The 16,385-nt window shown below is 39.5% G+C and overlaps 1 protein-coding gene across 1 annotated transcript in view; it reads left to right on the top strand.

Moving 5' to 3' along the window:
• Ccdc171 (coiled-coil domain containing 171) overlaps nucleotides 1-16,385 on the top strand; it is a 350,758-nt gene that overhangs the window by 107,134 nt on the left and 227,239 nt on the right. The window contains 2 exon segments of the mRNA XM_038333866.1: nucleotides 750-852; nucleotides 15,658-15,764. Of these exon segments, the coding sequence (XP_038189794.1) occupies nucleotides 750-852; nucleotides 15,658-15,764 (210 nt within the window).

Raw genomic sequence — 16,385 nt, 5'->3', positions numbered from 1 at the left:
CACCCATGTGCATGCAGGTGGAGGTCAAAGGTCAACATTGTGTGAGATCCTCTGTTGTTTTCCATCTTATCTTTTGAGATGGTCTCTTAGTGAACCCAAAGCTTGTGGGCTTGTGTAGACTAGCGACTGTGGGTTCCTAGGATCTTCCTGTCTCTGCTTCCCCAGTGCTGAGGTTGCAGATATGTGCCATCATACCTGGCTTCTGCAAGGGTTCTAGGGATCTGTACTCAGGCTGCATGCTTGTGCCGTGACCGCTTTCCCCATGAAGCCATCTTTATAGATTCCTGTTTCAGTTTTATTATCATAAAATTCTTATATCTTGTCATGGCATTGTTTTAAGGATAGAAAGATTTGTTATGTATAAAGTACTTAGGTTATTCTTTGTTTTCTTGTTAAGACAGGATTTCTCTTTTTTAATAGCCTTGGCTATCCTAGAACTGGGATTATAGACAGGCTGACCTCGAACTCATGGAGATCTTCTTGCCTCTTGCCTTTACAGTGCTTATAAAGTACTTAAGAAGTATGAGGCACTAAGTTCTCAGTGAATTACTATCCTAGACTTTGTACAGTTGCACATTTGGCCAAGTAAAAATATGATAAGACAGAGTTTATTAGTAATTAGTAATGAATTTGAATTGGGCAATTATTAGCTTGTTGAGACTTAATTATGCTGTATAAATTCACAATAAAATCTGCAGCTACTACAATATGTAATCTTATTATGTATGCTTTTCTTCCTTAATTAAAAGGCTAAGAAGCACCAGGCCTTCCTAGTAGAGACATGTGAAAATAACGTAAAAGAATTGGAATCGGTCTTGGACAGCTTTACTCCGTCAGCCCAGTGGACATCAGGTTAGTTGAAGGTATAAGATGACAGATGCATCTGTCAGTGGTCCAAAGTCACCGCAGTTTGGGGATTCTGCAGATGCCTCTTGTAGTCCCTGCTCTCCACACGCTTTGATCTGATGACATGATAGGAGCAGTTCTCACAGCAGTCTCTTGGCCTGGCTGGCTGCGAGAGGGTGACGGAGTGTGGACCTGCTGTTGTCCTCTCAGAACTTGATTTACAAGTGTTGAAGTCTGTGTGCTTGGACAGACAAGGGCTCACTTGCTGTGTTCTGAATCCAACCGAGAGACGAGTCCTTACAGTATACCTGCAAGGGGAACAGATGTTTCCATCAAACAGAGCCAAGTTCCAAAGCAACCTTCAGCAACTTAAAGGTCATGCATTCAAAAGGTTATGTAGGACACAGGCTGTAGCAGTGCGTGCTCTGTACTGTTGTTTTCTGAGCCACTGCTCACATGTACATATATGTGCTTTGGAGATAATAGTGCTCGGCTAAAATATTTTTGCATTAGAATTCATCCACTTTCACATAACTAAGAACTAATAATATTAACTAGAAATACTTTTGGAACTAGCTAATACACTCTGTTTACAATATCTGCTTTCTTAATTTTTTTGTGATTTTTGCATCATGAATGCTTACAGTAGCTCTAACTTGAAACTTTTACTTCCCACCTGTTTTCTTTTGTCTCAGTTTATTTAGTTGTTTTAATGATGTGACTATAGTGTTAAGGACAGAAAATTAAATTCTCATATATTTACTTAAATATATAAATTATTTAAGGCAATCTATATCTATCTATCTATATATATACACACACATTCACACACACACACACACACACACACACACACAGCCATCAAAAGTGGTTTAGGAAGGGAGTTCTTTAGGAAATGGAATCTTACAGAAGTTTGTTGTCCTTGGCTTTAGCTTATGACCTGGGGGTCTCTCAGCTGGTGAACTATTAGACATTTAGTATGTGCTGTTCCTACTTTTTCAGTTTGCTTTTATTTTTCATGTTTTTAGTTGTGAGTTTTGTTAAGTTCACACATAACTTTTCATTCTTATATTTTAGGAATGATTTAAAATAAAGAATTATGGGGGTTGGAGAGATGGTCCGGAGACCAAGAGCCCTGGTTGCTCTTCCAGAGGACTTAGTTTAGTTCCCAGCACCCACATGGTGACTAACAACTGTCCATAAGTCCACTTCCACACACACAGAAAAACACATACAAATAAAATAAATAAATGTTGAAAGAATTAAAAGCGTTATACATTATGCATGTACAGCATGTGTACACTTGCCATATCATGTCAGTGGAAGTGGGAGAACAGCTAGTGAGATTTTGTTTCTCTTTCTACCATGTGGGTCCCGGGATAGAACTCAGGAGTTAGACTTGGTGGCAGGTGCTTTTATCGCAGAGCCATCTTGCTGCCCCCAATAACTATGTTCTTAAACTTCTAGCTTCTATATACATGAGTATACTGTATATTATAGGAGATACATGCCAGAGGAGGCCTGTGGCTGGATTGGGATTTGGCACAGAGGCACTGTGGTTTGGACAGTTTCTCCTGTGGGTCCATTCTCCTCTGAGGCATGCTTTGCCTTGTGCTGTGTGAGGCTAGCTTCATCATTTGGGCACCTTTGCCTTCTGGCTTCTTACTAAGTGTGGACAGTAGGGACTAATAGTGGATTTAAGGGGTGGGAGAAGAAAAAGGTCAGGATATTATTTCTTCTCACCATCTGTTCTGGTGTACCCTTGAAGTAGCTTCTCCTTCCATTAGCTGCACCTTGGACCTGCACCCTGTTTAGAAGGTGGAGCTCTTGGTAGATGGTAGTGACAGTGAGCCTTCCACTTGACCATTTAGGCTTAGGTGAAGAATTGGTTTTCAACTTGTCTGTTTTGGTACATGTCATGCTTGCCTCCATTTCTGTTAATAATCTCTTTAAAAGATTGTCCTCTGGTGAGCTGTTGTGAGGGTGTCATTTCTCACTGACTCACATACCTATTCGGGATCTGTTTCATCCCTGTATTCATATTCTTGTTTGGATTCTTTTTCTGCTTATACTAGCTCAGGTTGGATTAATATTGTTTATTTTTTAAAGTCTGCTTTTTTTTTTCAAGACAGGGTTTCTCTGTGTAGTCTTGGCTATCCTGGAACTCTCTGTAGATCAGACTGGCTTCACACTCATAAAGATCTACTTGCTACTGCTTCCCAAGTGCTGGGATTAAAGGTGTGCACCACCACTGCATGGTAGTTTTTAATTTAAATATCCAACACTAAAATAAAGTAGTTGCTTATTAGATATTGAGATGTTCTCAATAATTGCTGTCAAATAAGTAATTCTGTTAATATTTTACAAAGAATATGACCCATTAAAATATCCTATACCACTTTGAGGACTTATCTGTCACATCCCTACAAACTATTTATCTCTAGGTATATGAACCTCTGAGAGAAAGTCTATTCAGATAAAAGCATACTTCCTCACCTTGTGATGGTGGCACATTCTTAGAGCATATAACAAATTGTTATCAGTTAGTTGGGAAGAGTTCCCAGAGTTCCTTTGCTTGTTACTGTAAGTGGGCAGTGGTTCTACCTCCTTTATCACCTCAATGTTTCTTTAAATTTAATACCCTGGATTTCAGGAAAAGTAATCTGTAGTTGAGATATAGAGATGAGGTTCCATAATTTGTCTAAAACTTTCTCTTTCAAATGAGATGATTGGGCCAGTGAGAAGTGCTTGCTTCAGAAGCCTTGGGACCTCAGTTCAATCCCTGAAATCCACATTGGAAGAAGAGGTTCCAAGCTGTCCTGTGATCTGTACACATGTGCTGTGGCCTGTGTGTGTCTCCACAATAATAATAAATAGAAAAATGAAGTGATTGAAAATTATTTTCACGAATTAATCTTAGTCGAGAACTGACAGTGTTTTAGTTTTGTGGATGTTCTATTAGGATATGTTCTGAAGTGAGTATAAGCCACGAGTTTGTTTTCAGGTAGCAAACAAACAGTGTTGAGTTAGCCAGGGATGCGCAGGAGTTTATGTACACAGAGGATTACCTTTATTTTCTCAACAGTGCGGCAATCCCAGCTCTTTCCTAGGTCTCCAGCGCTTCTCTAACCAGGTACCTCTCTCTGTGCTTCTGTTTGTCTTTTTCAGTCTGCTTTCTCGACTGACAGACAGGGTGACAAGTGAGAGACCCGAGCTCTAAACTTTCCCTTAAAAGATAAGTGAGTTTTAAGACTCTCAACCTATGGCACCATAAGTCTGGTCAATAATAATCCATTGTGTATTTGAAATTTGTGAAGAGATTTGATCTTAAGTGTCCTCACTGCCCTCCCTGTCTGCAAAATAGTTTTTATATGTAATGATGGCTGTGTTAATTAACTTGATTGTGAGAGTCACTTCACAGTGTGAACACACAACAAATCATTGTATGACCTGAACTCACAGTCAGTTATTCTTCAATAAGGCCAAAAGATAACAACAACAACAACTTGTTAGAGCATGGATTTTCTTTGCTCTAAATTGTGCAGGCTTTGCATTTCATGTAGAAGCCAAATTGCTAGCAATGGTCAGCTCCTGTCCTTTCTTATCCACTGACCTCACTTCTAATCTGCCTGCCGGGGTTCAGGTCTCCTACAACCCTTGAACACACCAAGCATTCTTTTGCCTCAGAAATCTTTATGATGGTCATTCTTTCTAGATGCAGGGTTTGGATATTATTTTTGTTTTGATGGAGTATAACTCTTTCCTACTCTTCTTAAGGCTGAGTTCCAGTGTCCATTAAACTCACCCACCACATGTTCACATGTGTTCTGCCTCACACCACTTTCCTTTCTCGCTGGACATTTTTGTGCCAGAGCACCCGTTATTGCCACACATTTCTGACACACTATATAGTGCATTTCTTCATACCTACATCATCTCTTGTTCACTAATGTATAGGGCAGTGTGTGCCACAAAGTAGTCACTCAACAGCTAATGGCTATGAATAAAAGCACGAATGAATTAAAGTAATGTTGAAGTCCGTTTGACTTTTGTTATTGTTTTGAGGCAGGGTCTCGTTATGTAGCATTGGGTGGCCTGAAACTTGCTATGTAGAGCAGGCTGGCCTTGAACTCACAGAGATCTGCCTGCCTCTGCCTTTCAAGTGCAAAGATAAAAGGTGTGCGCCACCATGGCGGGCTCCGTTTTACCTTTTAACTTTCATAGTTATCAATGTAGTTATTTATGAAGTCTTTCTAAATTATAGCAGTCTCTGGGAGCCTTTGGTAAATAGTCAGTAGGAAGATTGACCTCGAGAAGTTGTGCAGTTCTTAATGCTTTGCAGAGATTTCTCCACGACTACTTACTGTGTTAGACAAGGTGACCTCTCTTACTTAAGCAGGGACATTTGTTTCTACTCCGCTGTCTGTCTGCCCCTGACACTGAAGTAGCACCGCTGAAATCCCGTTGTTTTCCCTGGGGAGGATGAAGGGCTGGGGAGGTTTCTGCTTTGAGCCCATGTAGTCTTCTGCCTCAAAGACAACACATCTTCTAAAACAATGTTTGCGGTACTTTAGAGCCGGCAGACATTTGGATGTGATTGTTTCTTCACGAGACTTTGTGGTTCAGTCTTCAATCCTCAGTGAGGTAGATGTTTTCTAAAGGCTTTCTTTTAGCTTTTCCCTCCTTGAGGAAATAATTTGCAATACTGTAGAAATGTTATTTTTGCTTCTACTTGGAGAGACTAGAGAACCTATGAAAACAATAGCACAGTGACGCTGGAGATGTGGTTCAGTGGTTAAGAGTGCTGTCTGCTCTTCAGAGGACCAGGGTTTGATTTGTAACATGCACGTGGCTGTGTATAGTGGTTTGGAGCTTCAGTTCCTCTGGATCTGATGACCTCTTGTGGCTTCTATTGGCACTGCAGTCATGAAATACATGTACATACATGCACACAAATGGCATTAAAATAAATAGCCACAGAGTTGGAGGCTTTTAGGTAATAAATGTCACCTAGGAATTGATTTGGCAGTCTGAGGGAGTGCTTTCAGGAAAATCAAAAGAACAAACTGGGAGTGCTTTTAGGAAAATCAAAAAAACAAACTGGACTATTTCTTTTCTCTCCCTTGACTTCTTTCATATAAAATATTTCCCAGACATAGTACCATTTTGGAATTTTAATTATTTTGTAAACATGGTTGGACGTACTATAGCCAGATACTGAGGGTGGCTACCGGAGCAGTACTCCAGTTCCCATTCATGCTGTTTGCTAATGTTTTCTCTCTTTCATTCTCCCAATTTACTTGAAGATTACAAACCGATTCTCAGTCATTCATAAGTCTCATAGATTTAGTTCATGAAGTCCTGTGGAGTGACTTTCCTAACAACATTTAGTACTATATCAAATCTGTGTCAGCAGAGGAAATGTATAACTATGTGACAACATATGTTACTAACTTTTCCTAATGCAAAGAATGCCCAAAAATGTCCGAATATTTTGTTTTAGATACTTGGACCTTGGTTAGAGGCCAAAATTAGAAGCCATTTCTCTGATTCTGTCTCTTCACAGTATGTTAGAGATAGAGACTGGTTGCAATAAAATAGTTGTAGGGATTTGACTCTATAATTGCTCTTTATTTTTAACAATCTCCTATATTCTTGTCTCCTTCTCTTCGGATTTCTGTGATTTCTTTATTATCTACCACTTCTCCCCATTTTTACTTCACAGTCATAGTGATTTGAATGAGAAATGTCCCCAGAGGCTCATGTATTTGAAAACTTGGTGGTTCTGTTTGCAGAGGTCATGTAACCTGTAGGTAGAGTTTTGCTGGAGGAAGTACATCACTAGGGCAGGCTTTGAGGCTTTATAGTCTATCTCCACTTCCTGTTCTCTGTGGTCCTGGTGTGGATGAAAATGTGACTAGCCTGCTTCCTGCTTACCCTGCCCTGCTGTCACATTGCCTTGCTTTCTTCCCAGTAGGACAGCCTCTGTCTTTTTTTTTAATTTTATTGATTTTTATTGAGCTCTACATTTTTCTCTGTTCCCCTTCCTACTTCTTCCTTCCCCTTCAACCCTCTCCCAAGGTCCCCATGCTCCCAATTTACTCAGGAGATCTGGACAGCTTCTCTCTTAAGCCAAAGTCAAACCCTTTCTTCTTACATTGGTTTTATTACAACAGAAGAATAACTAGCACAATAGTTATACTTAAACTTCATAGGCTTTTGCAGAAAAAAAATTTGATTCTTGTTCATTGTAAAGTTTTAAAATACACTATTATTCTCCCTTTTTTGTTCCTTTTCCATAGATGTAAATTCTATTCAATTAAAGTGAGTCATTTTTTATTTCATTTTGATTTTTGTTAACTTTGGTTTCTTTTAACTTTTAAATTGTAGAGCTTATAGTTCTCCTAATGTGTATATCAATATAGTATATATACTTATATATACTAATACTATATACACTTATGAACTATAGACTATATACTTATAGTACTTATATTACATAAAGAAAATATTTATATAATTAAAGATTCTAAATATTAAACATGACTCTGCTTATTTATGGTTTCTAAAACAATCTTGTGGTTCTTTATGATTTTTAAAGCAATTGTATTTAAAGTAACACTTGCCAATACATGTGCATAGAAAAGTTGAAGACATACAGTAGTACTGGAAACCAGATAAATATTTAGCCTCCATTGTATGTATGCATGAATAAATGAATCAATTAAGACACACACACACATACACAACTCTCATACACACTCACACACAGAGAGCAACAGAAACAGAATAAAAAGTTGAGTCAACTTGTCATCTGTGTTATCTCCTTGGTGGTGGATATTTTGCTCACCATTGTACCTCCCAGTTTTTGGAGTGGAGGATGTAAATAAACTTCAGGTGAGGAGGACAGCTTTCTACTGAATGGATGCATCTGCTGGCAAGTTCAGGTAAAATAGCAAGTTGAGCAAGCCATGGGGAACAGACTGAGAAACATTGCTCCTCCATGGTCTCTGCTTCAGTTCCTGCCTGCAGGCTGTTGGGTCGAGTTCCTGTTCTGACTTCCCTCAGTGGTGGAGTGTGGCCTGGCACTTGTAGGCTGAAGTACCCTCTCCTCTGCCACCCAGTTGCTTTAGGTCATTGTGTTTACCCAGTAACAGAAATAAACAAAGCCAGTACTACTTTGGGGCTCAGTTGGAATGTTTTCTCTGTCTTTTCTTACTCTCTTCCCATCTACAGTATCTTATAATTTTCCTTCCACATCGATTAACTCTTTGTTTGTGTTTTGAGCTTAGTCTCACTGTGCGGTTCTGGCTGGCCTGAATCTCTCTGTGTAGGCCTGTTTGGCCTTCTGCTCATAGAGATCTGCTTCCTTCTCCCAAGTGATGGGATTAATGACATGCACTACCAAGCCTGACACCATTAACATTTATAACACATGAATTTAGCAGTAACCTCTCTGTGGTATTTTCTGTGTCCTTCTTACTACTAATTTTCCCCTGATAATAAGTACCAGCTTCTCTGGTACAGAAAGAACTCTCTCTTTTTTTTTTTTTTTTTTTTTTTTTTTTTTTTTTGTCGTGTTTTCATCATGGAGACTAGATAGATGGCAGTATAACTGGCAGTGCTAATGGAACCAGTGTTTCATTCTGTAAACATTCTTTCTTGAGAATTAAGAATTAAAGCATCCAAGCCCACAGCCTGGGAAGGGAAACAGATTCTTTATTTTTTACCTTCTAGACAGGGTTTTTGTGTAGCCTTGGCTGTCCTGGAACTTGGTCTGTAGATCAGGCTGGCCTCAGAGATCCACCTGCCTCTGCCTCCCGAGTGCTGGTATTAAAGGCATGTGCCACCACCACCCAGCTAGATCCTTTACTCCTGCCTCATGAAGTGTAATAGTGAGGTAAGCCACTGTCATTTTTAACATTTGATTTCAGGACCCATGGATCCTGACAGTAAGACAGGTAACACCATGTATTAATTGCTGGTTCAAAATGTACTTCTTCCTGGAAGGTATTAACACCATATAAAAACTGCTGTCATCTGCCAGATACCATGAGTTTTCAAAATTTGAATAATTTGTCTGTGTGTGTGTGCCAGATCCTTTAGAGTTATGACAATGAATTCTATGAAAACCAACATTTTCTCATTTCTTACATGATAAAATGACTTCTCTGGTTTTGAAGTAATGCTGTTTGGAATTACTGTAGTGAATAAGGTGTTTTGTAAATTTATAGATGTGATTGTAGTGGCTTGAAAGAAAATGGCCCCCAAAGGGAGTAGCACTAATGGCTTTTTTGGGGTAGGTGTGGCCCTGTTGGAGGGATTGTGTCACTGTGGGAGTGGGCTTTGAGGTTTTCTATGCTCAAGATACACCCCATGAGACAGAACACTTTCTGTTGTCTACAGATCAAGATGTAGGACTTTTGGCTCGCTCTCCAGCATCATGTCTGCCTGCAGGCTGCCATGTTCCACCGTGATGATAATGGACCAAATCTCTAAATTGTAAGCCACCCAATTAAATGTTTTCCTTTGTAAGAATTGCTGTGGTTATGGTGTCTCTTCACAACAGAAGAAGCCCTAACAAAGACAGTGATTTCATCAGAAACATTTTAGTCAGGGAAGGAAAATTTATGCATATGTATCTTAGTAAGAATGAAGCACTGTCCACTTCATGGTGGAAATGCCTCAACATAATTATGTTGCACCCCAGTAGTTGGTGATTTACCCAATTAATGCTGTCCTGTGATAGACCCACAGTTTGTGTTTGCTGTTGACAACTTGGTAATCCAGTGAGCCTTGGTGAATTGAAGTACATATTGCTGAGATAGATGATTGCCTCCATTCTTGCTGCCATGACTCCTTGGTTCAATTGAGTATGGGCACAGGTGTCAGGAGAAAGATGATGTCTTATATCCATAGAATGCTTCATTTTTTTCTTTGTGATTATTAAGATTGTTTGCTACTAAAGTTGAGCTGGATACATGGTCTATTTGGAGAAGGCTGTCCACATATTCTTCCTCTGCAACCTTGTTACCAATATTTATGTTCTTTTCTAGTCTCTGACTGTTCAGCTAAGATCTTAGGTACTGCTCATAAATTGACATATTTTTACATCTCTGACCCTCTTACTGTAGGAAAAGAATAGTCAAGCCTTTTACAATATGTCCTGCCCACATTGAAGACTTCTTTCATTTTTATTTTTTAGAGCCATTCTTGAGTGGGGTTATAGTGTCCTTGTAGCTGTCTGTTTTTGACTGGTGTCAGCATAGCATACCAAAAACACATTTGAAGTTTATTTTTTTCCCAGTTGGCCATCTGGAAAGGGGAACTTTCCAAACCTCCAGGGTATGGTTATGGCTTAATAGAGAGTAGACAGTATAATAACAGTAATAATAATAGCAATGATGATGATGATGGTGATAGGATTATCCTATAGTGTCTGTATTACTTGCCCATGCAGCTAACTTATGCTTCCAGGATGGGGCCAAGCCCAGTCTTGTATGTACCACTTTCACTTGATGACCAAATAAAATTTATAGGTTGGTGAAACAGTCACCAACTGTTTTAGGAAGGTCCATATCAGGTAAGATGACATATTGGTGGCCTTGCCTTGCCTTCATTTTCTGCTCACCAGTAGCAAGTCCAAAGTCACCTCTTAAGAGGAGAATAGCAATCTTTAGAGAATGGACTGCTTCGCTCCAAAATTCTAAAAGTTCCCTCTTTGCTCACCAAACTAGTCAGAACTATCAACTTTGTGAAAACTAAGTAGAACATATGGTACCTTCTTGAATGGGAAGTTGGTCAGTATTTTTATAGACTACGTTATAATACTAAGCTAGAAATGATGTATTTGTAAGGTAGAGAAATGAGGACTTCTTATTGTCCTGTCAGCTGAAGGAAATTGGTTACCTGTAGAAGAGAGAATGAGTTACTGAACCCCAGCTGCTGGGAAATCTGTTGCTTACACTATGTATTTTTTGCTTGCTTGTTTGTTTGTTTGAGACAGAGCTTCTCTGTGTAGCCCTGGCTGTCTTGGAACTTACTTTATAGATCAGGCTGGCCGCGAAACTCAGAGAGATCTGCCTGCCTCTGCCCCACTCCCCAGAGTGCTAGGATTAAAGGTGTGCATCACCACAGCCCTGCTTACTCCATGTCTTAGTTAAGGTTTTCTATTACTGTGAATAGACACCTTAACCACAGCAACTCTTGCAAATAAAACGTTCATTTGGGATGGCTTGCTTACAGTTTCAGAGGTTCAGTCCATTATCATCATGATAGGGGGCGTGGCCGTGTGCAGGCAGATGTGGTGCTGGAGCTGAGAGAGTGCTACATCTTGCAGGCAACAGGAAGTCATCTGACTGTCACACTGAGGGAAGCTTGAGCAAAAGAGACCTCAAAGCCCGCCCCAACAGTGACACACTTTTCCAACAAGGCCTTACCTCCTAATAGTGCCATTCATTTTGGGGGCCATTTTCTTCCAAACCTCACACTCCACACTAAAACCAACTTTACTGCAGCTGCAAAAATTGGCATACTCATACTGGGTCCGTACTATTTCCTCAGATCTGCTTGTATGCTGTGCCAGTTCACATATGCCATTTGAATGCTGATGTGTTAAGAACCACTACTTTATTTTCCAGGCTTTCTGAAAGCACTGATTTTGACATTCCCCCCACCCCGAAAGATGGTGTCATTTTTCATTTGTAGTAAGTTCTAGTTACTCTCACTAGACTTCCCACTTGACTGTCTTTGTAACACTATCCAAAGTCCAGGATGTACTTTGTCACTGCTGCTGCCTTTTTCTTGTCTAGCTTTGCCCAGCTGCTCCCCAGCCCCCCAAGAACATCCCAGTGAGCAGCTCATTTGCATGCAGCCATCCCTGCAGCTTTAGGAGGTTCACTGTTCTATACCAGAGAGCAGAATGTGAAAGCCTAGATTGGCTTCTGTGTGCAAGACATGCACACAGAAGAGGGAAGAAGTCAGGTTACTTTGAATTGAAGTTTATAAGGTGTTCCTTATGTAGCCATTTATTTATTTATTTACTTATTTATTTATTTGTTTATTTATTTATTTTTTAAATTAAATTTGATTTTATGTGCATTGTTATGCCGGTATCGAATCCTGTTGAACTGGAGTTGCAGACAGTTGTAAGCTGCCATGCGGATGGTGGGACTTGAACCCAGGTTCTCTGGAAGAGCAGCCAGTGCTCTTAACTGCTGAGCAATTTCTCCAGCCCCTATTTATTTGTTATTTTTAAGTGTATGCTTGCTGTTTATTTCTATAAAAGCTGGTATTAAGTTTTCACAGAGATCTTAAACTTATTTTTCTTACTGAATTAATAGTGAATGTCAAGTCCATATGGACAAATAACTTATTGTAAGAGGTACTTAATTTTTCTATGTTAATCTGTATGATATAATTTACTCAGTAATTTTACTTGATGTAGCTATTATTTTTAATTTTGAATTTCACTTTTGAAAAGCTGCTGGGTGGTGGTGATGTACGCCTTTAATCTCAACACTTGGGAGGTAGAGGCAGGCAGATCTCTGTGAGTTCGAGGCCAGCCTGGTCTACAAGAGCTAGTTCCAGGACAGGCTCCAAAGCTACAGAGAAACCCTGTTTCAAAAAAACAAACAAACAAACAAACAAACAGCCCCCCAGTAATTACCACTGTTGTAATATATTTTTTCTGGGTTTTTGAACCTTGAGTAATTTTAATTGTATATCAAGTTTTGGGCCCTGGTGCAGTGATTAGAATACTTGGTTAGATCAGCTTAGTCAGTAAGAACCTTTGCCTGAGAAACGTTCTGTTCCCTTTGGTTCCCTTTCTTCCCCTCCTTTTTCCTCCTCACCTCTCCCTCTCCTCCCCTCCTCTTTCCTTCCCTCCCCTTCCCTTTCCTTCCCTTACCCTCCCCTCCCTTTCTTTCTTTTTCCTCCCCTCCCCTTCCTTTCTCTCCCCCTTCCCTTTCCTCTCCTTACCCTCCCCTCCTTTCCTTCCCCACTCCTCTGCTTCTCTTTTCTTCCCTCCCCTCCCCTCTCCTCCCCTCCCCTCCCTTCCCCTCTCCTTTCCTCCCTTTACCCTCCCCTCCTTTTTCCTCCTCTTCCCTTTTCTTCCCTCCCCTCCCCTTCCTCTTCTCACCATCCTTCCTCCCCTTCCCTCTCTTCTCTTCCACCTACCCTCTCCTTTTCTCTTCCTTTCTTATAAGTGTTTTGTCATATTAAGGGTAATTGTTTGCTTTATAAGAGATACTGGTAGAAAATAAAGAATAATTATACTTCAAGGAAACTTTATTGTATGAACATTTTTTTAGTCAAGAAAATTTACTTTTATATAATATATAAATGTGTGCATAAGTCATTAAGGAGAGGGCATATTGACCTGTAAATGTTCATATTCTGATAATTTTATTCTTCTGAATTTCTGAGAGTAAGTTATTTCACTATAAACTAGAAGATTTTCTGGCTGGTTTTGGATAATTTATTTACAGCTTACTTTGTGCAGTGGCAAAATTATACAATTTTAAATCTTGCTTAAGGAAACAGTTTAAAAATATATTCAGTAAGATTGTCAATCGGGGCTGCTGCAGGTGATCGTGTTGATGTCTGTGATCCATTCTGCCACTGGAGGCCATGTTGATGTTCATAATCTGTGCTGCCACTAGAAGCCATGTAGATGTCCATGATCCTTGCTGCTGCTGGAGGCCATGTTGATGTCTGTGGTCCATGTTACTGCCAGAGACTCTGTTGATGTCCATAATCCATGCTGCTGCCAACTGTTGTCGGCAGGGAGACATCTTTTGGAGTGGTGTCGATGTCTGCAGACTCATAACTGAGAATGAGAGCTATTGAAGGTTGCTGTGACAAACCTTTCCCTACCTCCTGAAAAAGGAAAGAAAAGCCTAGACATGAAACTACTGAAGAGAGTCCTTAAAATTGTGATAAAGACATGAGGTGTAGTTCTTCACAGTTGTTGGCTCTGGTGGGCGGCGGGAAGGACTCAGTTTTCTTTAGGAACCAGCCAGTATGAGTTAGAGCATGCCAATGAGTATATGGGCAACCCAAATTGGACTTGGTGTATTTTTCCTTTTTGCGGGGGGAGGGAGTGGGGATGTGCAAGGGTGGGAGCGTAGACTGGGAGGAATGGGAATCGATTGTGATTGGGTGCATTGTACAAAATTCCCAAATAATTAACAAAACTGTTATGTTGGGGGTAAATTTTAATAAATCATCTTCCAACTTAGAGTCATTCCTGTCAGTGTCATTTCCTCTGTCATTGTGGCTCAGAGCTTGGGTGTTTTTTCTGTTTAGAAAAAGTATTGCTCTCATATTGCTTTTGTTTTTTAGTTGAATATTTTAGTTTTACTTAAGACCATCTAGCTCGTATCTATACTTTAGTATTTAAATATACCTTGATAATGTCTTAACTTTAATGATCTCTGATTAAAATCACAATATCAACAATGTTCTAAGGTGAATAAAGTTGATTTGTTATTGATAGAGAACTTTCTCCCATCTTCTCTTTACTCTTGTCTTATTTCCTCTCCCTCATGAGTTCCTGCCTTTGAGCACTTGGAAAATGGATGAATGAAGCCATATTGTTGTGTACTTGCCCCTCTCCCTCTTATTGCGCTGTACATACTGTATGAGCAGACGCTGCGCTGCCCTCACCTCCTCTGCATGTCCAATGCCCCCGACTGACACCCATTGGGAATTTAGTTAATTACTTGTGTGAATATATGAACCATAAAACATGAATTTTAAATGCTTCTTTTATTTATTTTTTGCTTCTATTTAGTCCTGGCTAGCCTAGAACTCACTTTGTATACTGGGCTGGCCTCCAACTCTGTTGAAATCTGTCCGCCTGTCTCCTGAGTGCTACAATTAAAGACATGTCCAGCTCACAAATGCTTCTTTAAAAATTGTTCCGTATTGAAAATGTTTTTATATAGTGAAATATTTGTATTATAAAATATAATGGAGGAAAAATATAAGAGGACTTGAAAAATACTTCTTGCATGAATATTTTCAAACTAAATTTTATACTTGTTTTTTAAAATTTAAAGAATGGTAAATAAAGAATGGTAAATAAAAATCAGCTTAATGCAGTATTTGAAGCTCACCTTTTCATTCTTTTGGCATCATATTTGGAAATACCCTTGACCATGTAACCTTGATTGGTCCCACTAATATGACTTATGTCACAGCTACGTTAAAGGAGTTTGAGGGTATAATATGGAAATAGTCATGTTTTTATAATGAATGTCAGCCATCATGTTTTTATTCAAAATGTGGTGTGGGCTATGTGGTTAGTAATATTTCTATTGTTTACTTTGAATTTCAATTTAAAAATTGTAGGTACTAAAGAGTATTTCTAAGCATAATAGAAAATGACATATTCTTGGTTCACAAGTTATTGTTTAAGCAAAATATCTTATAAAATGCCTGACTGAACAGAAACATGAAAGCAAATATATGTAATTCCTTTAAACAATGCTAGTATAGATGATTTAATTGCTGGATAGTAGGTACATATGAACCCTGACTTTGCTTAGGAGATACGGGACAAGATAAGTGTCTTAATAAGGTAGAAATAAATTTGAACTTAATAGATCATAAGATTTATTTTGACCATTTATTTAGAAACAGTGTTAATATTTGGCTGTATAGCCATGTACTTGGAGAATAAATTTCTGTTCAGTGTTTCATGTCTTATTGGCTTTCTTACTAATTGTAGCATCTCTGTTACTGTTTGCTTAGCTGTTGTGCCTACGTGACTTTAAGGGTGTGTTTTCATCCCACATTTTTCTCCAGGCATCCACAAGGACAAAGATAAGCCTCCCAGCTTCTCTGTTGTCCTTGAGACTTTGAGGCGGACCTTGACAGATTACCAGAACAAGCTGGAAGAGGCGTCTAATGAGGTAACACGTGGACTGTTTGGCTCCACACACGGCCTTCGGGCAGTACCAGTGTGCAGCCTTTGCTTGTTACAAAGGTCAAAGAGATTGGGGCTGTGGAATTGACAGCTTCACAGATACAGAAATAATAAACCGCTTGTCACTGTTCTTGCTTCAAGTGTGGCCTAAAGTAGACTCTCACTCCCATTTTATCATTCTTCAGTCACAGTGAGAGGGCCCTGTCACTTCCTGGCCTGTGCAACATATTTATGCAAGTAATTTAAGTGCAATGTACTCTATTTAAATGTCAGCATGTTTATGATCTGCGGGTAACTAGTAGAAATTTAGGTTTAATCAAGATTTTTAAGTGTTTGTAAGCCATGGAAATCTTTACATTTTAATTTTTATGTGCATTGCTGCTTTGCCTGCATGGATGTCTTTACGATGGTGTAGGATCCTCTGGAAGTAGAGTTACAGACAGCTGTGAGCTGCCATGCAGGTGCTGGGAGAACCCAGATCCTTTGGGAGAGCAGCCGGTGCTCTTAACCACTGAGCCATGTCTCCAGTCCCAAACCTCAGAAATCTTAGTAAAAAAGGGAAATTAATTTTTGTGTTCTAAAGGGAGTTAAGTGTTGTTAGAAGTTT

This window comes from Arvicola amphibius, chromosome 6, assembly GCF_903992535.2.
Source record: "Arvicola amphibius chromosome 6, mArvAmp1.2, whole genome shotgun sequence".
NCBI lineage: Eukaryota > Metazoa > Chordata > Mammalia > Rodentia > Cricetidae > Arvicola > Arvicola amphibius.
The sequence above is the reverse complement of the archived record's forward strand: the minus strand, read 5'-3'. Positions and strand labels throughout refer to the sequence as shown.